The 26,055-nt window shown below is 22.1% G+C and overlaps 6 protein-coding genes across 6 annotated transcripts; 3 read left to right on the forward strand and 3 right to left on the reverse strand.

Annotated features, from left to right (window-relative positions):
• Positions 1-317: 317 nt before the first annotated feature.
• PVVCY_1103520 (U3 small nucleolar RNA-associated protein 21, putative) lies at positions 318-4,446 on the reverse strand (the record flags this gene model as incomplete). Its single annotated transcript, XM_008626026.2, has 4 exons — positions 318-476; positions 616-705; positions 866-942; positions 1,083-4,446. 4 exons carry the CDS (start codon positions 4,444-4,446, stop codon positions 318-320), a joined length of 3,690 nt encoding a protein of 1,229 aa, XP_008624248.2.
• A 1,144-nt stretch (positions 4,447-5,590) lies between these two features.
• PVVCY_1103530 (T-complex protein 1 subunit delta, putative) lies at positions 5,591-7,684 on the forward strand (the record flags this gene model as incomplete). Its single annotated transcript, XM_008626025.2, has 3 exons — positions 5,591-5,606; positions 5,981-6,111; positions 6,242-7,684. 3 exons carry the CDS (start codon positions 5,591-5,593, stop codon positions 7,682-7,684), a joined length of 1,590 nt encoding a protein of 529 aa, XP_008624247.1.
• A 1,153-nt stretch (positions 7,685-8,837) lies between these two features.
• PVVCY_1103540 (pyrroline-5-carboxylate reductase, putative) lies at positions 8,838-10,386 on the forward strand (the record flags this gene model as incomplete). Its single annotated transcript, XM_008626024.2, has 6 exons — positions 8,838-8,856; positions 9,091-9,230; positions 9,320-9,394; positions 9,552-9,617; positions 9,754-10,186; positions 10,337-10,386. 6 exons carry the CDS (start codon positions 8,838-8,840, stop codon positions 10,384-10,386), a joined length of 783 nt encoding a protein of 260 aa, XP_008624246.1.
• A 527-nt stretch (positions 10,387-10,913) lies between these two features.
• PVVCY_1103550 (patatin-like phospholipase, putative) lies at positions 10,914-17,162 on the reverse strand (the record flags this gene model as incomplete). Its single annotated transcript, XM_008626023.2, has 2 exons — positions 10,914-16,762; positions 16,946-17,162. The coding sequence occupies 2 exons, from the start codon at positions 17,160-17,162 to the stop codon at positions 10,914-10,916; spliced, it is 6,066 nt and encodes a 2,021-aa protein (XP_008624245.2).
• Positions 17,163-18,108: 946 nt separating this feature from the next.
• Positions 18,109-20,340, reverse strand: PVVCY_1103560 (conserved Plasmodium protein, unknown function; the record flags this gene model as incomplete). The annotated part of the gene is made up of 1 exon (XM_008626022.1): positions 18,109-20,340. One exon carries the CDS (start codon positions 20,338-20,340, stop codon positions 18,109-18,111), a length of 2,232 nt encoding a protein of 743 aa, XP_008624244.1.
• A 1,156-nt stretch (positions 20,341-21,496) lies between these two features.
• On the forward strand, positions 21,497-25,987 carry PVVCY_1103570 (conserved Plasmodium protein, unknown function; the record flags this gene model as incomplete). Its single annotated transcript, XM_008626021.1, has 2 exons — positions 21,497-25,604; positions 25,722-25,987. The coding sequence occupies 2 exons, from the start codon at positions 21,497-21,499 to the stop codon at positions 25,985-25,987; spliced, it is 4,374 nt and encodes a 1,457-aa protein (XP_008624243.1).
• Between the last annotated feature and the right edge of the window lie 68 nt (positions 25,988-26,055).

Below are 26,055 nucleotides of genomic sequence, written 5' to 3' on the forward strand. Positions count from 1 at the left end.
CAAAATAGTTTGTTTGATAATTTCACAAAATAGAGAGTGAAAGGTCTACATAAAACAATTCAAAATGCAGATATGCATACTTTAAAATAAAAAATATCATGCAAATATTAATTTAATGTGACAAATTTGAATTAATACTATTTTTAAAATAAATTTTAAACTCCTTCAGAGTTTTATTACAGCTTTGGAAATTATGTTTCCTACTTTAAAAGAAATTTGAATTATAAATATAATATAAAAAAAAATTGACATAAATTACGAAAAAGTTGGTATATACCAAATATATGCCTAAGTATATTGAGATTCAATTTGGATAATTATTCCATTTGAATATTTGTTAAAAAATTTATAAAAAAAATAATATTTTCAAATAAAAAGTTAATGTTTGACCAATTTTTTTGAACTTCTTGAAGTAATACTCTTGTGGAATTCTGTAAGTTCTTGTCCTTTGCTTTCAATAATTTTTTACCATGTGCCTATACATTAAGAAAAAATGTCAAGAAAAAAATGAGGTTATACATAATTTTTTTTTATAATTTAGCCATACAACTTAAGGAAGTAAGTTGATTCCGTATAAGATGTATAATAAATTCCGAATATCTATGAATTTCTTACTTTTAAAAATATTAATATATATGATTGGATTAAGTCTATGTTATCATTTGTCTTTACATGATAAACAAAGAAATTCATCATATTTTCAAGCTGCAAAAATATAAAAATCGAAGAAAAGAAAAAGGATGAATTATGGTCAAACATGATTCTTTATAATGACTACGTGTTTATAAACATATTAATGAAATGGCTAAGGGAAAAGACAATTTAAATGTGGCACTATTAAATGAATGTTTATATATATAATTACCTCTTGTCGTGTACTTAAAGATAAGATATTAAAATGAACTCCTGATGGTGATAAACTCTTCAAATATTTCAAGGTTTCTAAAAATTGATAAATAAAGAGATTAATTAAATGAGGATTATATAAAATGTGGGAATTATATGAAAGAATTGTGTATAAAATAAAGTAAAGAAATATTTTGTCTATTGTTTGGGATATTAATAATCATTTAGTTATTTACCATTATAAGATTTCTCAGTTTTTCCAATCAATTCTTGCAACTTTGAGCAAATGATGCCATCTTTGATGCTATTTTTTATGCGTTTAGATTTTTGAGTAGATTTTGTAATAATTTGTTTATTTTCTATTTCATTTTCATTTTGTTCTGACTCTTTATCATTAGCAGTTATTTCTTCATCTGCTTTATCTTCCGTTTGATCATTAATAGGATTTTCTTTTGTAATATTTTTTAAAAATTCATCTTCTTTTTCATCAATATATTCTATATTGTTTATATTATTATTGTTGCTATCTAATTTGGCACTAAGAAAAAAAGGAATATCTTCATTTTTTTTGACATTTTCGTCAACCCTACAATTTTCTTTTATCTTGTCTAAAAATATTAAATAAGCTATTTTTGATATAGTAAATCCTGACATTGTTAATAAATTTTTATTAATTTGATTTTCGCTAGATACATATGGTTGTACTACATCTATATAATTATATTTATTTTTTGATTTCAAATGGGAATCATTTTCAGAATAATTCAAATGTGTAGTATTATTTTCAGCATTTTCAGTATTCATAGTTAGTTCATCTAAATTCCAGGTTCGATAAGGATATTCACTATTTTTCTCATTTTCTGAATCTGAAAGTTGCTCAAAGGGCATTGCATTAAATAATTTATAATCATTAACAACATAATTATTATTATTAAACAAATTTTTGTTTGTAAATGAATAAATAAAATTTGGACTATTATGATGAGCTGTATATAAATTTATATCGTTATATATCATATATATAATATGATTTTTAAATGATAAATAATCAATAAAAGTGTTTGATATAATTTCATATACTAATAGCACTTTATTATCTAATGCAAATAAAATTAATCTATTATCTTTGCTAAATGTTACGTTTGAAACTGAAGATAAAAATTTTAATTTTCTAGTTATGCATTTTTGTTCAATATCTAAAATAAGTATATTATTATTTGACAAACAAACAACTGTAAGAATATTATAATGATAAAATGATTGAATTTTTATATTTTCTTCAGGGTTGTTGTTTTCTTCTAGTTTGCATTCATTTTTTATATTATATGTATAAGTTAAATCACCAGTATATATATTCCATACCCTCAAGCATGTATCTTCTTCAGAATTTACAGCAGAAACAAAATGATTAATACCATATAAATATAGTTTTAATACTTCTCCATTTATATGTGCCTTGGATTTAATTGAATATTTATTTAATTTATATTCACTTCGATATGTAGTTGATTGGATATTAAATGAATGTATTTCTCCATCATTATAACCAACAATACCTATATGCCCACAAGTAGATATTAATACACTAGTTGCATATTTTTTTTTTTTTCTATTAAAAAAATAATCAGAATCATTATTATTTTCATCATATATTTTATAATCCTCTTCTACATGTTCGATGACATTCTTCACATGAATTTTCCCGTCAAGCAAAAGTAAGTTTTCGTTATCATTATCTGATTCATCGGTTCCAATGTTGTTATTCATTTTTTGTTTTTTTTCACCCAAATTTAGATCTCTTTGTGCCTTCTCTATAACCTCGTGTGGTAAGGATAAAAATTCATTTTCTATCACCTTTTTGTAAGAAGACCCAAGAAAAACACGATCAGAATTTTCCAAGCATATTAAAATGTTATTCCAATCATAATGTCTATTAGTATTAATATCAAAATCTATTATATTTTTATTTAAAATTTTTATTTTTTTACTCCACGAGAATTCTCGATTTTGTTCAGGATTATTTGGACTGATTATAAATAAGTTACCTTCATTTAGTCCATTTGATAAATTTGCTGATACTAATAATTTATAATTTTCATCATCTAAATATTTGATTTTGTTTACAATTCCAACACAGCTATTTCGTTTTTTCATAATTTCTAGAGTAAATAGATTTTTATTAAAATTTAATAAATTAATTTTATTATCATATCCAGCACTATATATGTATCCATTTGGAGCAACTAAAATCGTTTTTACATAATCATGAGCATTTCTTAATGTAAAATATTGTATATTTTTTTCATTTATCATAAGAATTTTCCCTTGTTCAGTACCTAATAAAATAACAGATACCATTTCTCCATCTTCTTTATAATTGTAAAAATTAATACAGCTTATTAAATCATCATTCATATATATATTTTTTGAATATATTATTTCATCTTTTTCAATATGTATTATATATAATTCATTTTGGGTTGTTACTATGCATATTTCATCATTTTTATTTCCTTTGGACATTATCTTAATATGCTTATGTTCATTTAAATCTAAATTATTTATACAATTGTATTCATGTATTATCTTTTCTTTATTAATATTATATAAATATAGTTTATTTTCATTTGTTAATATTAAAATTTTATTTGTGTATCCATCTGGATGAATAATTTTATTTATTTCAGTGCACGATTCGTCATCAAAAAGTGTTATAATTTTATAAAGGTAATTTTTATCTTCCAAACTATTTTCTTTATTTTCCAAATCATCATTATCCAATGATGTTGTATCAGGCATTTCTATTTCGTCTCCTAAAATTTCCTTCTTTTCTTCTGGTATTTCTTCTTCTTCTTCATAACTGGAGTCTTCGTCACTATACGAATTTGTCACAAAATGGTGTTCATCATTTTTGGAGTCGTCCCAAATTATTATTTCCTTTTTGCTGTATGTTAATAAATAATCCGAGACAATTAATAGATCAATAATATTATATTTATGACAATCCATATTAAAAATTTTTTTTTCTTCAGTATCATTTATTTTATAAATTTTTTTATTAAAAAGAGTATAAACATAGCCGTTAAAAATATATAAATTTTTTATATCTTCTGAAAAATAGCCTGAAGAATATGCCTTTCGTAATTTATGGGGATCATAAATACAATATGATCTCTTAAGGCTTGATACAATAAATAACTGAGTTCCTTTTTTGGATAGACATATTATTCCATTGTGTACAATTAATCCCGAAGTTCCATTTGCTATTAGTAAATTACTTTCTTTGTATATTTTTTTATTTATAATATTTTTTGTATTATTATTACAAAATTCCCCATCTTCTATTTCATTTGGATCATTAACTTCTTTAGTTTTTATATTATTATTTTTACTATTCATATAGAATCCTTTTTTTATACGCATATTAACTATTCCATTTTTATTTGATTCAGTTATTCTGTATTTATTTAATATGTTTTTAGTATTTTTCTTGCTTCCATTTGCATTATGATTTTCATTTTTTGATGCTTCCTGAGTTGTTTCTTGTGCAAATATATCGTTAAGTTTTAGGGGCATAGGTGATCCCTTACCTGCCACCATATTTTTATTTACTTCTTATATTAAATATTTTAATATACTGTGATTGTTTGTATTATTTGTCTCCTTTTTTGCCGTAGTCGTGCCTGAAATTACTGACCTCTTCTTTGCATATGGATATACGAATTTACTATGTTCCCTTTTTTTGGTATATGTTAAAATCAAAATGTCAAACAATAATCATGATATTTAAAAGGGGATATTTTAAAAATAGTTACAAATTATCATGTTGTTTGCAAAAAAAATAAAAGATAAAATCCATATAAATTCAAAAATATGTTTAAAAATAAATTAATAAATATATATGTATACATACAAGTATATATAAATACTTCAAATAATGATATGTAGACGATTAATCACTAATTTCTTGATAATTATTATTTTTTTTAAATATAATATATTATTCCAATTTTGAAATTTACAAATGTAGATATATAGGTAGGCGTATCAATAACAGTTTTCGTTTAGTTGTTTAAAGATTTTTTTTATTGTACCCTCATATTATATTTATATGTTATTATTTGTATTTTTTTTTGGGGGGGTTGTTTCTATATATAAGGAAAAAAATAAAACATAAAAAAAAATACAATAGTGGAAAAATAATATCATATACATAAATGAACTAATATGAAAATATATATTTTTATTCATATCACAAAATTTTTTCTTTATGTAACAAGTGTATAGAAAAAAATATAAGTATATATATATTTCCCCATTTAATGTAGTACAGGGTATATTATATAAAATATTTATGGATTATACGTGTAGGTCTGAATGTACGCCATAAAACCCTTGTGCAGTAGAGAAAAATATTTTAATATGAAAATTGGTATTTGACTTTTCCATAATTATTTATTTTAATTTTTTGTATATGTAATTTATTATTTTTTTTATATAAAACGTGTTTAATTTATATGCATACGTTTTTTTTTGATGTGAAAAGGAAATTTTTTGTAAAATATATAGTGTTTTTCAAAATTTATTTATTTACTTTTTGGGGGTAGTTAGAAATTACTTTAATACGTCTTAACAATAATTAAAATAATTTTTTCATACTTTTTACTTCATAAATAATTATATACATATAAATATTATAGGAATAATAGAAATATAACCACAAATCTATATAAGATAATTCAAAATGGCTGAAGTAGCAAGTAATGATAAACACTTTAAAAATGAAAAAACATTATAAAATCTACATACATAATCTATACATTCCATGTGATATATATATTATTAATATACTTATTTATGTATGCATATATATTTTTTTTTTACCCACACCTTCTATTAATGTATGTGTTTCTTCATATACACACTTTCCAGAAAATAATATAACAAATATTTATGCATATATAATATTCAAATTGTTTTATTTTATAACTGAATTATATACTTACAAAATACATGATATTTATTAGCTTCTAATGAAACACGAATATTTTCTTATCCTTTTTATAAGTTATATATAATGAAATATGTACACTAATTATCTATTCATTGTAACTTATTTATTTTTCTTTTTCAGAGGGTAAAACCACAGAAAACTTAAACAGAAATGAAAAACAAAACGATGTAAGGCAAATGAATATTTTGGCAGCTAAAGCTGTAGCTGATGTAACACGAACAAGCTTAGGACCCAAAGGAATGGATAAAATGGTTATTATATATGCATGCTAACATAGAAATATAAATGTATTTATATTGTTTTTTTAGTTTAAATTAATTACTTTTTCATATTATTTGCAAATATTCCTATAATCTTTGATATTTAAAAATATTTTTTTAGATTGAAGATGGAAAGGGAGGTGTTATAATCACAAATGATGGAGCAACCATTTTGAAAGAAATGGCAGTTGCTCACCCAACAGCAAAAATGATAGTTGAACTAAGTAAAGCACAAGATGTAGAAGCAGGAGATGGTACTACTTCTGTTGTTGTTATGTGTGGGTCACTTTTGAGTGTATGCAAAAATTTATTGGATAAAAATATTCATTGTCAAAAAATATCAGAAAGTTTTTTTGAAGCATCAGTAAAAAGTTTAGAAATATTAAGAGAAATGTCTATTCCAATTGATTTAAATGATAAAAATATGCTAATACAAAATGCTATAACATCATTAAATTCGAAAGTCGTTTCACATAACTCCTCATTATTAGCCCCAATAGCTGTAGATGTTATATTAAAAATTACTGATATAAATAATGATAAAAATGTCGATTTGAATAATATAAGAATTGTAAAAAAATTAGGTGGAACTATTGAAGATACTGAAATAGTAGATGGACTAATATTTACAAGTAATAAAATATGCAAAAAAGCATATGGAATAAAAAATTTATCTCAAGCTAAAATAGGTTTAATTCAATTTTGCCTATCTTTACCCAAAACAGATATGGATAATACTGTTGTAGTAAAAGACTATAATAGTATGGATAGATTATTAAGAGAAGAAAGAATGATAATAGCTAAAATGGTAAAAAAAATAGCTAGTACTGGCTGTAATTTATTATTAATACAAAAAAGTATATTACGAGATGCAGTCAATGATTTAGCATTAGATTTTTTAGCTAAAGCAAAAATTATGGTTATTAAAGATATCGAAAGAGAAGACATTGAATTTATATCAAAAACATGTAATTGTGTTCCTGTAGCTAGTTTGGATTATTTTACTCCAGATAAATTAGGTTATGCAGAAAATGTTGTAACCGAATCAGTAGGCTATGGTGAAATTGTTAAAATTACAGGTGTAGAATCAAAAAATACTATATCAGTTTTAGTAAGAGCATCTAACAATATGATGTTAGATGAAGCAGAAAGGTCATTACATGATGCATTGTGTGTCGTTAGAAGTTTAGTTAAAGAAAGAGCTATATTACCTGGTGGAGCTGCACCAGAAATGGAATTATCTCAAAAATTATATCAATGGGCAAATACATTAAAAGGATCAAAACAGATATGTGTTAAAGCATTTTCAGATGCTTTAGAATTAATACCTTATACCTTAGCTGAAAATGCAGGATTGTCACCATTACACATTGTAACAGAATTAAGAAATAAACATGCAGAAGGCCATAAATATTATGGAATTAATATAAGGACTGGTACTATATCAAATATGATTGATGAAAATGTTATACAACCATTATTAGTAACATCAACAGCAATTAAATTAGCAACAGAAACTGTTATGATGATTTTAAAGATCGACGATACAGTTGTATGCAGATAAAAAATAAATATTATCAATTGTGCCCCCATGTTACGTTGACATGCCAATATAGGGGTATACGTAATTATAGGCACTTATACAATTGTAGTTGTTTGATCTTTTATTTTTTCCACTTAATTCATATATATATTTACAAAAAATTAAATGATATTAATAACAATAGTCAGAGCATGCCCCTGAAAGAATTGTTCATATCTCTTTCATAAGAATGCATATGTACGCACGTACATGCATATATTGTATATTTACATATGTGTGTATATTTTTGTATGCATTTATTATTTCTTCCCATTCTATTTCCATATAATTATGGAGATTAATATGGGTATGCTCTTATAATTGTGAACGTACGAATAACATTTTTCCCGTCCACATAATATATTTTTTACAACCTATATAAACTTAATTAAAAAAATAAATACATTTTTTACCTATTTAATTATTTTTATTGGTGATGAGTTATTATAGAATAGATAATATAGCTATCTAATTATATATATATAATGTGAAAATATAGTTATATAAGTATACTAAACTATTTAATTAAATTGCATTATATTAATTAATCCAATATAGTAATAACAAAAATAAAAATATAATGAAATATTAGCATAAGAATAAGTTCATATGTTCGTTTTAATTATTTCACATTTTCCCCATCCTGTATAAATTATATATATTATCCCTTTTATTATTTAAAAAAAAAATGGAAAATAATTATGTTCTCTTATTGTATTAGTGAAATATGGTAAATATAAGCAAATAATATTTACAATAATTAAATATAATTAGAATAATATGTGTGCAATGGTTATAGATAGGAACTTTCTGTGGTTACGTATATTATTAGCACTGATAATTATAAACAATTCTAATAAAAACACCGGGAAAATACTTTAAATCATGTAAATAAAATACAATATTATTACATATCCCGATTGTTTCATTTATATATATATTATTTTTAATTAAAATTGATTTGCATTTATTTAACTTAAAATTTATAATTAAATAAACTTTGTAAACATTTATATATTCAATAATATAGAAAACTATACAAGTATTTCTTTCTTCATTTCTTTTTCTTTTTCATACCTTTCTTTTGACACCCTATTTTTAAATATATTCTCTTCTATATAAAAATATTCTAAAAATGGAAAACATAAAATTAGGTAAGTTATATATTTTTTCTCTAAGCATGTGCTTCGTGATATTAACATATTTATATCCTTAAAGATGAATAAGTTAAAGAATTATTCTAATATATTATTCATATAATATTATTGCGAGATTATTAATATAATATTGTTGCGAGATTATTAATATAATATTATTGTGAAATTATTAATATAATATATTCCAGGAAATTTATATATGTAAATTATTTTTTGTTTATTTTTATGTAGGATTTTTAGGTCTAGGACAAATGGGATTAGCATTGGCAAATGGAATGTCTAATTCCAATATAATTAAAAAGGAAAATATTTATTATTATTCCCCATCAAAAAAAAATACCGACTTTGTTTATGTGAATTCAAATGTAGAGGTATAATAAATTGCATTTATTTAATAAATTATAAAAATATGATAAAATTTGAAAATAAAATATATTTATGTGTTTTTTTTTCAAATTAGGTTGCCAAAAAATGCGATATAATTATATGTGCAGTTAAACCAGATATGGCCAGTTCGGTTTTAAGTGATATTAAGGTATTTATGTTATGCTTACAAATTTTAAAAATATTTATACATGAAAATGTATTGACTTGAGACACCATTACGAGCCTTATGATGTCGTCTTAATCTATTCATTTTTCTATTTACTAACTTAATTTTTTACTTTTTTTATCTTTGTTTATATGTAAAGCCCTATTTGGCATCAAAGTTGCTAATATCCATTTGCGGAGGATTAAAGATCAAAACTTTGGAACAAGTATGAAAAAAAAACATAATGATTATGTTATGAGAAGTGTATGAACGATAAGTTTATTTATTGTGCGTAAAGTTTTCAACATTTTCAATATTTTCTTTATACATTTGTAAATTGTGTATATATTTAATATGTATAGATGGCTGGAGATGATGCTAAAATTGTGTGGGTTATGCCTAATACCCCATGTTTAGTTGGAGAAGGAACATTTATTTATTGCTATAATAAAAATGTGAATGCTCAAAATAAAAAACATGTGGATGATTTATTTAATTCCTGTGGAGATGCATATGAAGTAAACGAAAAACACATGGATATAGGAACAGCTATATCAGGTTGTGGGCCTGCATATGTTTATTTATTTATAGAAAGTTTAATTGATGCTGGAGTTAAAAATGGATTAAACCGAAATTTATCAAAAAAATTAGTTTTACAAACTCTTAAAGGGTCTGTTAAAATGGTTAAAGAATCTGATCAACCAGTCCAACAATTAAAAGATAACATATGCTCTCCAGGAGGCATTACAGCTATGGCCTTATATACCCTTGAAAAAAATGGTTTCAAATATGGAGGTAATTAAATATGTATTTTATCAGTATATGTATATCTTTGTGAATATGTGCGTGACATTTATATTAATAATGTTTTATGGGTATATCATTTTACATATTATGTTATTAATTTGAATAAATATTTTGGTATTTTTTACCCCTTTTATATAGTTATGGAAGCAGTTGATGCCGCTTTCCAAAAATCAAAAGCAATGAGCTAATTCCATCCATTCCAAAAATGCAAAATATTGAAAGAAATAAATTAACTATAAAAATATTCCTTTTCATTTGTGATTTTTATAATTTTGATAAATTAGAGGAAATAATGTGAAATTAACGATTTATTAAGTTACCAAAAAAAATATATATATAAATACATCTCAAACATGTAGCACTTATAAAAACAACGATGTAGAGACGAATATGGCAAACTATTTTGAAGAATGCTATTAATAGGTATTACAAATATATATGTATACAATATTTTGCTTTACATATTTGTTAAACAATCATAGAACAAAATATGTTAACAAAATTAAAAAAAAAATGCGCAAATAAAAAAAATGTAGTATTATAAAAAAAATTGAAATAAGCTTAAAAGAAATTTCTACGAATTACATATACAAAAACAAAAATATGCATACACATGTTGTATGCAAGTTTACAAATAAACTCCCCTATGGAAGCAAAGCATAACATATTTATACATATATTATTATCATTATATTGTGTAATTTGCGTGTACTTTCTATGTATCATTTTTAAAAAATATATTTCTTAGCACATTAAATATCATATTTTTTTTTATTTCGAGTGAATCTGGATTAATTGACTTAAAAAATTGGTAGTTAACATTATAAGAACTCATTATGTCTTTAATATTCTTCTTTTTAATTAAATTTGTATTTTCGACAATGTTAGGTAAATTTGTGTCATCATTATATAAGCAGGGTTCATTATTATTATTTGGTAGTTTGGACAAATAATTATTATTATTTTCTTCATAATTATTTTTTATGATATTTGTATTATTAGGATCGGTATTGTTAAAATAATCTGATTTCTTTATACTTTTATTATTAGAATTATTTTCCATGCTATTTTGTTCGTTATGCTCATTTTTTTTTAATGTATCTCCACTTTCATTTATGTGTGAAAGCTGATTGTTTTTATCGGGAGGGTATGGAATGTATTTTTGAATATTAATATCATAATCATTTGGAGGATTGCCATTAATTGGACAATTTTGATCGGTATGAAAATAAATATTTCTTTTTAATAAAATAAAATATATTTCATTTAACAAAACTCTAATACCTGTATTGGGTGTAACATTAACATAATTACTTGGTTCTCTTTTTTTTTTAATAAATATATTATTTTTGTTCATATTTTCTAATTTTTTTATAAATTTATTATTACTGTTATTATAAAATAAATTAGTAAAATATTGAAAAAAACCATTTGGTGTATTTTTACTTTGTGGAAAATTATTACTATTTCTATTTATTATTTCTAAAATTTCATCGATATTTGATATGTCAAATTTATTATCATCATTCAAGAAATTAAAATTGAAGTCACTATATAAGTTTGTATTTTTTTGGTTTTCATTTTTCATAGATTCACTTTCGTCCAAACTTCCATCCTTGCTAATGTTGCTATTTTGAGAAGACTCAGCTATTGGAGATACTTCTCTATTTATTGATTTTTTATTTTTTGGGAAAAAAAAGTTATATATTTTTGATTTAATATGATCTATATAAGAAGGATTCCATATTTTTTTTTGGTTTTGTATATATTCATTTACATCTTTTTTATCTTCTAATATATTTATTAATTGAATTAGTTTTTGTTGATTATATTTATCGTCTTCAAAATATCTTTTTCCTACTTGTTTCAATTTAGTAATAATTTCAGGTGATGTTTCGTCTAATTTTACATTGTTAATAAAACAATTAAATCGAAAGTATTTATTTTTATCTAATAAATTATTACATGTATCATGAGTTAGTTCTGTATTTGTAATGGAGAATACAATTTGTTTTAATAATACGTCCCATCTTAAAAATGTGTCCTGCTCTTTATTGTCGTTATATTCGTGTGTTATTTTTGGTTGAAATTTTCCTGTTCCTATACTTACTATGCAATCTATATAGTCATTTAAATTTATTGCATCATTTTGTTCTGGTTCATTTGTGATGTCCTTTTTTACTGAATATTTTATTTTATTAAATATATTATTTTTTTTTTTATTTAAATAATTATAAAAAATCAATTTCATTTCATTTAAACTTATTAGAGTAGGATTATTAAAACATATGGCCCCATCAGCATATATATTATCATCAAAGGAAAAAAAATTAAAAAATCCAGGAGCAGCTGTAGTACATCTTAAAACATATTTTACAAAAATATTATAAAAACTTTTATATATGCTTACATCATGAATATTTTTATTTATATGAATTTCATTATTTATACTTTTATTGTTGTCTTTTAATTTTTCTCTACTATTGTAATATTCATGTAAATTTTTGTTATCGTCTAAATTAGCATAACTTTGAATTTCTTCTTGATTTATGGCATCTATATTATTATTACCTTTAGAGTAACTATTATTTATATCCACAACTTTGCTATTATCTCCAATATTTTCAGATGCATCATATTTATGTGAAGCAGAACCACGATTTAATATATCGCTTGTTTCTTTTTTAGCTGTATATAGCATTTGCTCATTTGGCTTGTTTAATTCTGTTATTCTATTTAAATTGACATGATAATTTTTTAATATGACAGGTTGGACAGGTGTAATATTCATTTGTGTTGAGACTGTAAATACGTATGGAGTGAAAAAATCGGAATTATAATGGAACATTTTCGTATTTTTAAAAAATGTATTTAGAATATTATTTAGCACACTTGAATCATAATATGAATGTTTCAATAAATATCTAGTACTTCTAACTGCATATGTATCCTTTTGGAATATTTTATTAATTAATAAATTATATAAAAATTCGATTTCATTTAAATGTGCTTTTTCTAAACCTATTAATATAGATATGATGGCACCTGTACTTGTTCCACATATTATATCAAAATATTCAAATAAATTTTTTTTTAAATGACTATTAATACATTTTAAAATTTCGATTGATAATAATCCTCTAATACCTCCACCATCAAGACATAAGATTCTTAATTTTCTTTTTCTTTTTTGTTTCATATTTACTAGAGTTTCTTTAAATTTATCGAATGTTATATATTCTTTATTATTCATATTGTATATGTATATTTTTTTTTCTTTTTCCGAATTTTTCTTTTTGTTTTCTTCTTCCATGCTAGTGGAAGTATTATGATCTGTGCCATTCGTTTTGTTTGTCATGTCGTTTAAAACGTTATTTTTTACTTTATCTTCATATTCATTAATGCCAGATGAATAATTGTTATTATAACTGTTTTTTATTTGACCGCTATTCCATGTTTTGCTATTGTCTGTTTTTAAATTTTCATTGTCTTTATTATTTAATGTGTGTGTAGCATTTGCAATACTATCCTGACCATTTGGAGGATTCTCATTATTGGAAAAAGTAAAATATTTTTTAAATTTTGAAACAAAATTTATAATTGTATCATTGTAATCATGAATAATATTTTTTTGGATACTATTTTCTTTCATTAAATATTCATGTGATTTTTGATCTCGATCTGTAAAAATTATATCATTATATAAATCAAACATATTAGCTCCTAGAGCTTTTAATATAATATTTGTTTTCCTAATAATAATTAGGTCCTTCTGTTCACATATAAAATGCCTATTATATATATTATTTAATTTTTTCTTAACTATTTTATTGTCTATCAAGAATTGTTCTTTTTTGTCATCACGAATATATAACGAATTTTGGTTTTTGTATTTATTTTCAAAAAATAGAGACACATTTTTTAAGCTTGTAATTAATTTTTCATTTTTTTGTAGAATTTTAATAAAATCTTCAGTTTTTATATCTTCTAGATATTTTGCAACATTCTTATAAAGAATCATAGAGTTTTCATTTATTTTGTTTTTCTCTTTTATATTATTAATATATAAATGCTGTTGGAAAGATAAAATATATAATATTCTTAACGCATACGTAATATTCGATTTATTTAAATTATTACTTACACTTTTTGATAATATATCAATTATTTTATTCATATTTTCATCGTTTAAAATAGTATAATAAAACAGATTGTAAATTATCGAGTTACGATTTTCTATTAACATTTCATATAATAATTTTAATAGCTTATTTGTAAAGTAACTATTTATATCTATATAGTTAAATAATGATTCGATGTAATTCTTTATTAATTCTAAATGTAAATATGGATTACTATTATTAATAGAATTATTAGACATCACTAAATTAGTCTCGTCATTATTTATTTTAAAATTTTTTAACATATCTAAATTAAAGTTTAAATATCCCATTAGTACATATTTATCCATTTCTTCTGATTCATTTTGTCTTTCATCAAATTTTAAATATATTTTATCATACCCTTCAATATTGCTAGCCTTATGTTCTCGTTTTTTATAAATGTTAAGGTTTGTTTCAATGTTTTTTACTAATTTATCGATTTTTAGATAATTATATGGATTATTTGGAATGCCTTTTATATTGTCTGAGAACATTGAATTATTCATTATATGATTAATATCATTACTATCGAATGATTCTATAGTACCTTCTTTATTTGTTGGCATTTTATTATTATCATTTTCAATGGTTGGAATTACTTCTTTTAATAAGGGTTTTTTTTTAGCCAATATTAATAATCCCATATTTAAAAAGTTGCTATTTCCCCCCATTTTTGTATCTGTCTTATTATTGATATCCTTTATATTAATATTATTATCCTCATAAACTACATTAACATTGTTTTCATCATATTCATTTTCATTATTTGTTTTATTTTTCGAATCATTTTCCAATTCATCTTCTTCAAGTATTTCATCTGATTCGTTTAGTTCGTTATTTTGGTTTGTTTTACTGTTTTCTTCGTTTTCTTTTTGGGAAATTTCTTCTCCATTTTCCCCATCTACACCTTCGTACTCATTTCTTGTTCGTAAGTGATTTTTTTCCTTTTGTCCTTCACTTTTTTGATCTACTTCGCCACCATTTTTATAATAACCATTTGATGCTGCTTCTTCATCATTTTCTTTTATATTAAAATTTTTATCATTTGCATTTCTTTCATAATTTAATATATCTGTATCATCTTCGGCATAATTGTCATGCACTTCATAATAATTGTTACAATTATAATCATCTCCTATATTTTCAATTGCAATTCCTTTTTTCTTTAATTTTGTAATCGTTTTATCTATTAAATATTCAGATTTATTTTCCCCAGATTTTTCGTTAACTTTTTCATTCGTTGCTTCGTCATGCTTTCTTTTGTAAACCACTATTCCCTTTTGATCTTTTTGAAAATTAACAATTATACTTGTTAAAATATTATCTTTAGAATTTTTATTAAAATAAAAAGGCACGAATGTAATATTATCGTCTGACGCCTTTATTATCTCATGTATTCTTTTGTCCATATTTTTATATTTCATTTCTTCATCTTGTTTATTTTGAAATGAAGTATCGTTTTGCTCTGTATAATTAACAATGGAATTTTCTGTTTGTTCACTACCATTTTTTTGGTCATTTTTCATTTTCTTATAATCATCATTATTAAAATCTTCATTAAAATAGTTTAATTGACTAGTACTATTAGTGTAATCTTTATAGGTATTATTATCCTTATTGTTGCTGTTAAAGTAATGAGGATGATTGGTATGATCCGACTTTATCGTTTCAATATCATCAGAATTCCCATTTTTATTTTCTTCTAGTAAGCTTATATCGTTTTGTCCTAATTGATAATATTCTAATTGTCTTTTTGCATATGGTTGATCTTTTAAAATATTGTCATTATTATTATATTGCTCATTTAATTTATTTTCTATTTTTAATTTTTCTTCTTTTACTTTTAATAAAATATTTTTTCCTAAATGGAAAATTTTATTTTTAATATCTTCTATATCACTTTTTTTCTTAATATCATTTTCTTTTTTAATTTGGTCATCTATAATATGATCTTGATCTATATAATTTTTTGGAGTTTCATCAGTGTTTTTAAAAAAGGAAGTAAGATAATCAAAAACAGAATTTGCTTCTTTATGTGTCTCTTTATTTCCTTTTTCATTTAAAATATTCATAATAATATATATTAAGGACATTTTTACATTTTTATGTGTATAGTCATTTAGTATTACATGGTAAAAATTCTGATATTTTGTCAAATTATTAAATATTAATAAAAGTTTGTAAATTATCTGATAATCGGTGGCGTCATTTTGATATTCATTTTTTCTAATCGTTAAAAGTCTTTCATTTAAAATGTATATAATAGTTCTCATATAATTGTTACTGAAAAGGAAATACTCACATTTTTTATCCTCAATGATTTTATGCAGCAGGTTAATATAATTTAGTTTGTCTTGGCTGCTTGATACATTGTTTAATTTTTTAAAAAATGCATCGAAACCTACAAATATTATGGGAATAAATGAAATATGACAACGAGAATAAGATGAAGAAAATATGGCATATAAAATATATCAGCATCCAAATGAATGCAAAACGATATAGAAAGGGATAACATATTTCCTTCCCTTTTGTTTTTTATAGATTAATATATAGTTTTTAAATTATGTTTGTTTATGCATACCTATATATTTGTTGACAGCATCATTGAAAACGTGGATATTTTTCTGTTTTCTTTCTTTTCTGAAAGCTTTGACCTTTTTTATTCTAGTTAAATTTATTTTCTTTGAAATAGGTGTGATATATTTAAACAAATTTTTTTGCATTCTTAGGGATAACGAAAACATATGAAGAAAGACGTAAACTATATAAACAAATAGTATATAAACATTTTTAGTCATTTTATTTGATAAAAAAAATAATAAAATAAATCTAAAAAAAATATATTATAAAAATTTAAAAATAACGAATACACTCCAAAGAGCGCATAAATAAATATATATACATTTTTTTCATAATACAAAAATGGTATGACGTATGAAGAATATATGGATTGACGTATTTATCATAGCATTACATTCTTATATTTATTTATTTTTATTTATATATCTTCAATCATTTTATCTTTTCAATTTTCCATTATATATATTTTTTTATTTATATTCCAAATGTTTTGATTTCTAATTTGTCAAACATTTTTATTGTTACATGTTTTTATTTTATAATATACACACAGTTTGTGTTTAAGATGATTAGTGTAATGATGGTTATTTGGCATAAACACTATTTCATTTTATTATAATTTTTTTATCTTTGTTTTATAATATATTTTGATCTCCCTTTATTTAATTTCACAAAGATATTATATAAACGCATAGAAATAAACTAAACAGTATGGGATATTAAACGATAGCATTCAAATGAATGTAACAATGGGAATATTTCATTATTCGTTCATGAATTTATTAATATTTGTTTTTATTTATTTTATTATAATATTGGTGTTCATATAAGAACATAAGTTTTTTATTTATTACACCTTTTCAAAAAATATAAAGTAATATGCTAATAAATTAAAACATGAGATTAAGCTAAACAGTTTTAGTATATACATAATGCATATACGATATTATATGTATATATAATATTTTGAAAAAAAATTAATTTAAAACATTTTTTCTTTTAAGGTTATAAAATTAGATTATGTAAAGTATAAATTTTATGATATTAAAAAAATTAAGAAATGCATACACACATTATAAACAAAGTAGCATTTTAATGAATTATTCGTAATATTTTATGAGACAAAAAAATAAAAATATAAAAAGGAAAAAATTTTATATATTTTTACTTTATATCTATAGATTTTTTTAAGTATGGGTTTATTCCTTTCTTTACTCCATCATAGTTATTATCATGAGTTTTGAATTTAGGGTGTTGACTATTATATGTCTTCATCTTTTTCATATACTTAAGTTTATTATGAACTCTTGCATTACCATCAGTTGATTTTCTTTTTCTTACTAAACCTTTGTTTTGTATAATATTTTTATTTGGCATTCTCCTATCATTTATTTCATTTTCTTCATCAACTAGTTGTTTTCTTATTTCTTTATTTTTTTTATCCATAATTGTTTTTCTTTGTTCTTTTCTATTTTTTTTAAACTTTAGCATGTTTTTAATATTCTCGTCGTCTATTTCATCATGCATATTTTTTCCAAATGAATATTTATTCAATGGGTTTTGTTCTTTATTATCGTAAGAATTATTCTTATTTTGGATTTTATTAAACTTTTTAAAAGAGACAAAATCATCATTTTCATTATTATTCATTAATTTGTTTTTATTCTTTTGTTTTATTTTATTAATATTATTCCTAAATATTTTATTTTCATGAAAGCTGGTATTATCATTTTCATTGTTCATTTCAGGTAATTCTACAAATTTCAATAAATCATTTGATGTCATACCAACATTACTTAAATTATTCATTCTATTTTTCTTTTTGCTCAACATTTTCATTTTTTTCTTTAAAATTTTATCATCGAAATCTGTGAATTTCTCTTCCAATTTTTTTAAGTAATTTTCTTCTTCGATCTTTTCTGGTTTATTTGACACCATGTCTTTTATTTCCTTTAAAAATATGCTTCTTTCATTTTTCATTTTTTCTCTTTGCTTTTTTTTTTCTTCTTTCATTTTTTCCCTTATATGGCTGTCAGTATACTCTGTTATAATACTTTTGCTAACTTTATATTTTTTGTTTTTGTTATTTCTATCCCCTTCAATTTCTTCTTCTTCCTCCTCTTCTTCATCTTCATCCTCCTCATCTTCATCCTCATCATCTTCTTCTTCATCATCTTCATCTTCATCATCTTCATCTTCTTCATCTTCTTCCTCCTCGACCTCTTCTTCCTCATCTTCATATTCGTCATCCTCCTCATCCTCAGTATCAACACTTTTTTTGCCTCTAGTCGAATGTTTCTTCATATTTGTTGTTTCTGTTTCATCGTCTGAGTTGGTTATATCTAACTCCTGCAATTGTCGCTTTGGAAGTTTATTAAGTTGTTGTATTTTGAATTTTATTTTATTATCTAATTCATTTGTTTTTGAAATGATTGTGTTAATGTATATTAATTTATCTAAGACCGGATGATTATGGCTATAGCAATTCATAACTTTTAAAAAAACATAATAAGTAATATATATAATATATGTAAGCATTGTTTCGTTTTTTTTCTTAAGATAAAGTAAGGTGTTTTTATTAATATCGGATGGATTAACATCATTTTCATTAATATTTTTAAATTGAAATAATTTTTGATTTTCATTAATTTCATTAAAAACTTTTTCAATATTTAGAGATAATTCTTTTAAAATAATTTGATATTCTTGATGTTCACTTATTATCATTTCTTCAATATCCTTTTTGTCTTTTTCATCTATATTTATTTCTTTTTTCTTTTCTTTTAATTCATTTGCCATATTATTGATTAGTTTTTTAATAGCATTTTCCTTTTCATCAATATCTATTTCATCATCTTTATTTTTTGAGGAAATACCATCTTTTTCATTCATATATATATTGTATAGATCAAAATCATTTTCATTTAAATTTTCTTTTTCTTTTTTATTTAAATAAATAACTTCTTTCATTCTTTCATCATTATTTTCATCATCATCATCACTTGATGAATTATCACTTTCATATTGATAATAATTTTTTTTATCTTTTTTCCAAGATACTTTTATAAAATCGTTGTCTTCTTTATTTCCTACATTTTCATTTTCCATTTCATCATCATCACTTAAATCTTCTCCTTCATTTTCATCATCGAAATCATCATCCTCTTGGCTTTCCTCATCACTTGACAAATTTTTATTTCTTTTTTTTCCTTTCAACTTTTTATTAATCGATTCGTCATTACTATCATCATTACTGTCACTTACTAAATTGTCATCATATAGTTTGTTGTCAATATCACTATCATTTTCTTCTTCTATTTCAATATCCTCTGATTCAGATCCTTCAACAAACTTAACTTTACTTGTATCAACGGGAACATAATTTTTTTTTTTCATTTTTTTATACTATATCTCCACCAAACAAATTAAATAAAAAATAACAATACTAATGAAGAAGACCAATTAAATTAATATTCAAGTTTCATCGAACTGTTAATAAAAATCATAGTAAATTTGTAAAATATAATTTATAATCAGTATAGGCTATAACATATGACACAAAAAATGGGAAACCAAAAAAAAAAAATATGGATTTTAAACAAAACTGATATTTTATATATATTATTCCAATTATTTAATTTATTCCTATTATTGTTTCTACAGTTGTTGGTGTTATTTTGTTTCCTTTGATATTCTACTGTTTATTATGTATATATATTTTTTTTTTATTTAAAAAAATTGTTTTTATTTATAATGGCATACTTTATAATAACAGGCGACTTATATATATATATACAAATTTAATTATATGGAAAAATTTGAATAATTTATGTTTTTGTAAATTAATCTTATAGGAATAAATAAAATAAAAATAATATCGAAAAAAATGCATATAATATTATTTTTTGTTTGTATTTTATTAAAAGGGCATATATTGATATATACAATAAATAAATATCAATGGCTATATTATTTATAAGCTCCGTTGTTAATACCAATATTCTATGTATATATATTATTATATATAATTTTTTTTTCTCATTCTAAAAATGAAACAAAAAAGAAAAATTAATATAAAATAATTTTTATAAACCCATTATATATATTTTGCTTACAGTTAAATGTATATATACAAAAAATACACTAGCTAAACGTAGCACAAAAATTGATAGTATATCAATACAATGTGTTTATTTATTTTTAATTAAAGATTATTATAGTAAAAAAAAATTACAAAAATAATATCCAAAGAGAAAAATAGTTTCTTACAAAACAAGAAATGACATTATATGTATATATCTTAATTTATTTGTGTATTAACTTAAATGTTTAGCACATTCACCAAAAATTTTTTAGTAGTATGTAATAATAGTATATTACATAAAGTGTATTTATGTATTGTGTATATACTTTTACACTTTGAAAGGTTGAATAATCATGCATTTGAGAATAGAGGAAATACCACTTCATTTCTTTTTTGTATTTAACCCCTTTCATATTCCTTTATCTTAAAAAAAAATATAATAAATCATACATGAAATAGTATAAAATTATGAATGAATTAAAAGAATTGAGTAAAAAGATTAAAGAAAACACAACCACAAAAAAAGAAGAAAAAAAAAATGAGTCAGAAATAAAAAATCTGTTTGATAATTTTCTTGGAAATAATTCTATAAATTATTTGAGTTCTTTTATAAATAAAACAAATGTAAATGAAAACTCTGGTGACAATACAAAAAATGATATTAGAAACATATTTGAAAATATTAATAGAAATAATTTAAATGAAAAAAAAGTGAACAATGATATAAATTTGGAGCAAACAGGATTTGATAAAAAATATCATAACAATATAATTAGTTTTGAAAAAGCACGAAATGTAAAAGAAGATGAAATAAAACCTCAAAATAAATTAAAAATTGAAAAGAAAGAGGAAAATAAATATAAAGGGCATTCAGTAGATTCACCACTTAAAACTTCTAAAAACATAAAGAATATAATAAATGTAAAAAAGGTACTTCAAAATACGAAAAATGTTGATATAAAAGATTTAGATAAACTGATTAATCGTTTTAATAACGAAATTGTAGACAGAACAAAAAAATTAGAAAATTTTATCGACAAAAATAAAATAAAAAATGATTATAATGAAAACATTTTAATGCTAGAAAATTTGAATAAGGAAATGAGAAATATAGAAACGAGCTTCAAAAAAAATGCCCCTTTGTATGAATTATATATGTCAAAGAAAGAAAAGAAAAAGATGTATTGTTCTTTGTTATTTTTAAAAAATTTCTTTACATGTCTAAAAAATTTTACGGATTTTCTTGATAAATCTGAACAAAGTTATAAACAATTAAAAATTGGTGAATCATTAATGTATTTAAGAAATTGTAAGACACATTTTTTGATAATAAAATATATATTTAAATATGTCAAGAATAGGTCTTCTGATTATTTAAATGAAGATATTAATGAAAAAGGCAAAAATGAAATGAAAAGGGAAGAAAATGTTCAAAGCAATGAAATTATAGAAGATATCCCAAAGGAAAAAATATTAGCTCCATCAAATGATGAAAAATTCAACATAAATAAGCCAGGAAATAAAATAGGCGATGATAGCATCAAATATAGTAAGCCAAACTCCTTTAATAGAAAACCTGATAAAAATGTTGAAATTAAATTAATGGATGAAATAAAAAAACTGTTTATTGATGAAAGTGTGTCAACAAGTGATAGTAATAATAATAAAGTAAAATTTATAAAAGAAACAAAATGTAAATATGAAGGTATATTAAATAATCTAAAGAATATGATTGACATAATTTTTAATAAAATGTTTATCTTTGATAATAATATAAAAATATATAAATACATATATTTAAATGGAAGTTCTATTTTTTCAACTGATACTTATAAAAATGAGGAAAAAATAACATATGATATGTTTTGGTATTTTGCTTATATATTGAAGAAACATAATTATTATTTAAAAATAATAAAAAGTCATCTATTTTTTAATATAGTTAAATTAATGGTTTTATATTATTGTATCACAAAAAATCTGAACCCAAAAGATGTAATTAATAATATACCTCCTATTAAACTTATAAATTCACTAACATATAAAAATATTAAAAAATGTGTTTCAGATGTGATTAAGAAAATTGGGATAGAATCATCACCAAATATCTATTTTAATTATTATAAAAATTATAAAAGTTATATATTTTCTGAAGAAAATGAACATATGGATAATATAAAATTGGTTACACCACCAAAAAAAGAAATAATAAATATTTCATGGTGCGATATTAGCTTAAACGATTATATAACTGAAAAAGATGATTTTATATTTATTGACATCGAAAAGTTTTTTAATTGCTTTATCTTGTCAACTAATAGTGCTAATAATGAGTGTAGCCAAAAAATATTAAAATATGGCGAGAATTCTCTTTCCTCATTTGAATCAAATAAAAACCGAGTTGTTGAAAATGATATATACAACACCGGTTTAAAGGAAAGAATGCCCAGATCTAATATTAATATTGTCAATCTAGATAAAAATCAAAATGAGACAAAAAATAACGATGGCTCTTCTTCGATAGGTGTAGAAAAGGATGATTTTTTCCTGGCGTTATCAAAAGGGCTATTAGAATTTTATAATATTGCCGAATTATTATTTTCTATAAAAAAAGATGAAAAAAAAAATAAAAAATTAGATATAGATATAGAAGGAGAATTCAATATCGAAGAGTTAGTAAATTCTTTTAATTTTTATTTTGAAAATATGCAAAATGAAGAAAAGTGCAATAAAGTTTATTTTAACGAATACGAATACGATTTTAAGGATACCGAAGAAAAGCTATGTAATATAAAAGAGAAATTAAAAAGGAAATATGAATATATTAAAAATATAAACAATGATGATAATGTGCTACGAGACAAAGAAATATTCCCACTATATATTTTAAATAAAGAATTAAATGAAAATATGTTTTTATTTTTTCATGAAATTAATATGAAACGAAATAACTTAAAAGATATTTTGAATGTGTATTATATTTACAAGTGGAAACAAGAAGACAAATTTTATCTTTTAATTAATGAAATTTTAAAAAATAATTTTTTTCATTACATTAATTATGCTTATTCTATACTAAATGATATATTTTTATATAAGGATGAACAAGATTATATTTTAATAGACGAAAAAGCAGATAACTATTTGTTAAGCCTGTTTTTTGATAATACCGAAGGAAGTAATTACAATTTAAAGGATGTAAAAAATCTCGATTTTGAGGATGTGTTAAATTGGGTTGAAAAAAACCATATTCTTTTAAAAGACATTATAAAAGAAGAAACAAAAAAAATGAATTCAGACGAATTAATAAATAATAAAGAACGATCCAAAAATAGAAAAGATGAAAATAATGAAAAAAAAAAGGATACTCTTAATGAAAGGGAAAATATAACAAACACAGAAGATGATGAAAAAAAAAATACTGTATCACAAGATTCAAATCAAAATAGTATAAATATAATGATTAAAACAAATAATATTGATTGTATTCATATTCATAAAAAAATTCTATTTATAGTGTTTGAAATTTATCAGATTATCCATTTCTCCATAAATTTATTACTTAATATTCAAAAGGAGAAAAATATGAACGAAGATAAAATAAAATACATTATTAGTATTAATTTAATATTATTTTGTTATAAAGTTATAAAATATATTTATAATTTGTTCTTAAGCTATTCTTATTTTATTTTCCGTTTTTCATCAGTCTCGAATTTAAATAATAAAGAGTTTTTGTTATGTATAATTAATAATAATATATTTTTAAAAAAAATATTTGAAAATATTTATGATGTTTATCTAAATTATAAAGAGTTATTCAATTTTTATATAAATCAAAACGAAATTATATTTGAAATGGATCACATAAAAAAAAACGACATTTTTCAAAAACAATATATAGACACATTTAACACAAACATGAAAATGTATTCCACTAATTTGGATGATGAAAATAAAGAAGTTTATAATAATATGTGTTATGAAGATATAATAACAAAAAATAAAATAATTGATGGTATTACTAATGAAGAAAAATATAATAGATGTGATGATAATAAATCCGCAAAAAATAATTCATCTGTATATAAGGATGAATTTTTAATAAATAAAAAAATACAAGAAATTGATGAAAAAGAAAATACATTGAAATTATCAAAAAATATAGAATTCTTATGTGTAAACAAAATAAGCATATTTAAAAATATGCATTTATATATTGATAAGTTCTACATAAATTTAGAAAATTTTAAAAATATGTTTGTTAATATTTACAAAGAACAGATATACAAATTATTAAAACAAAATAATAATGTGATGGAAGATAATTTTTTGATACATACTTCAAAAATAGCTAATGTGATTTTTGATTTTTTTCAAATACGAGATTTATGTAAATCAATACATAAAGACATTATATTACGTATTATTGACTATTTATTTTATCACATAAATCAGTATATTTTGGAATATATACTAGAAAAACAAAAATTAAATGATGATGAAAGAAATGCTATTCATGAAAAATTTATCTTTATCCAAAATAGTTTATCTTTTATTCTGGAAGATTATAAAGGTATGTGCATGTTTTTTATACATAATTGCAGGAATGTGGTATTACCTATAAGAAATAATATTTTTTTTACAAACATAAACTAACATTATGGGCATACTTTTTTTTTTGCTTTTATAGATAATGAATTTGACCCGAAAAACATGATTGTAGAAGAAGAAAATACTTATTTAAAAATATCTGATGATGACCCAGTTTGCTTAATAAGCTTAAAAAAAAACAGAATATTATTTTTATTACTTTTTTGCAAAATTAAATATATTTTAAGTGCGAAAAAAACAATATTAGAATTATACGATACAGAAATTGTTCATCTGTTGCTATCGAATAACCTACATGTATGTGACGATGAAAAATTTGATGCTATAATAAATGAATTTATATAAATTATTAATTCTATTTATTTGTATTTGTATTCCTTTATATTTTTTAATTGAAATTATTTTGTCTTATT

Source organism: Plasmodium vinckei (genome assembly GCF_900681995.1).
Source record: "Plasmodium vinckei vinckei genome assembly, chromosome: PVVCY_11".
Classification (NCBI taxonomy): Eukaryota; Apicomplexa; class Aconoidasida; order Haemosporida; family Plasmodiidae; genus Plasmodium; species Plasmodium vinckei.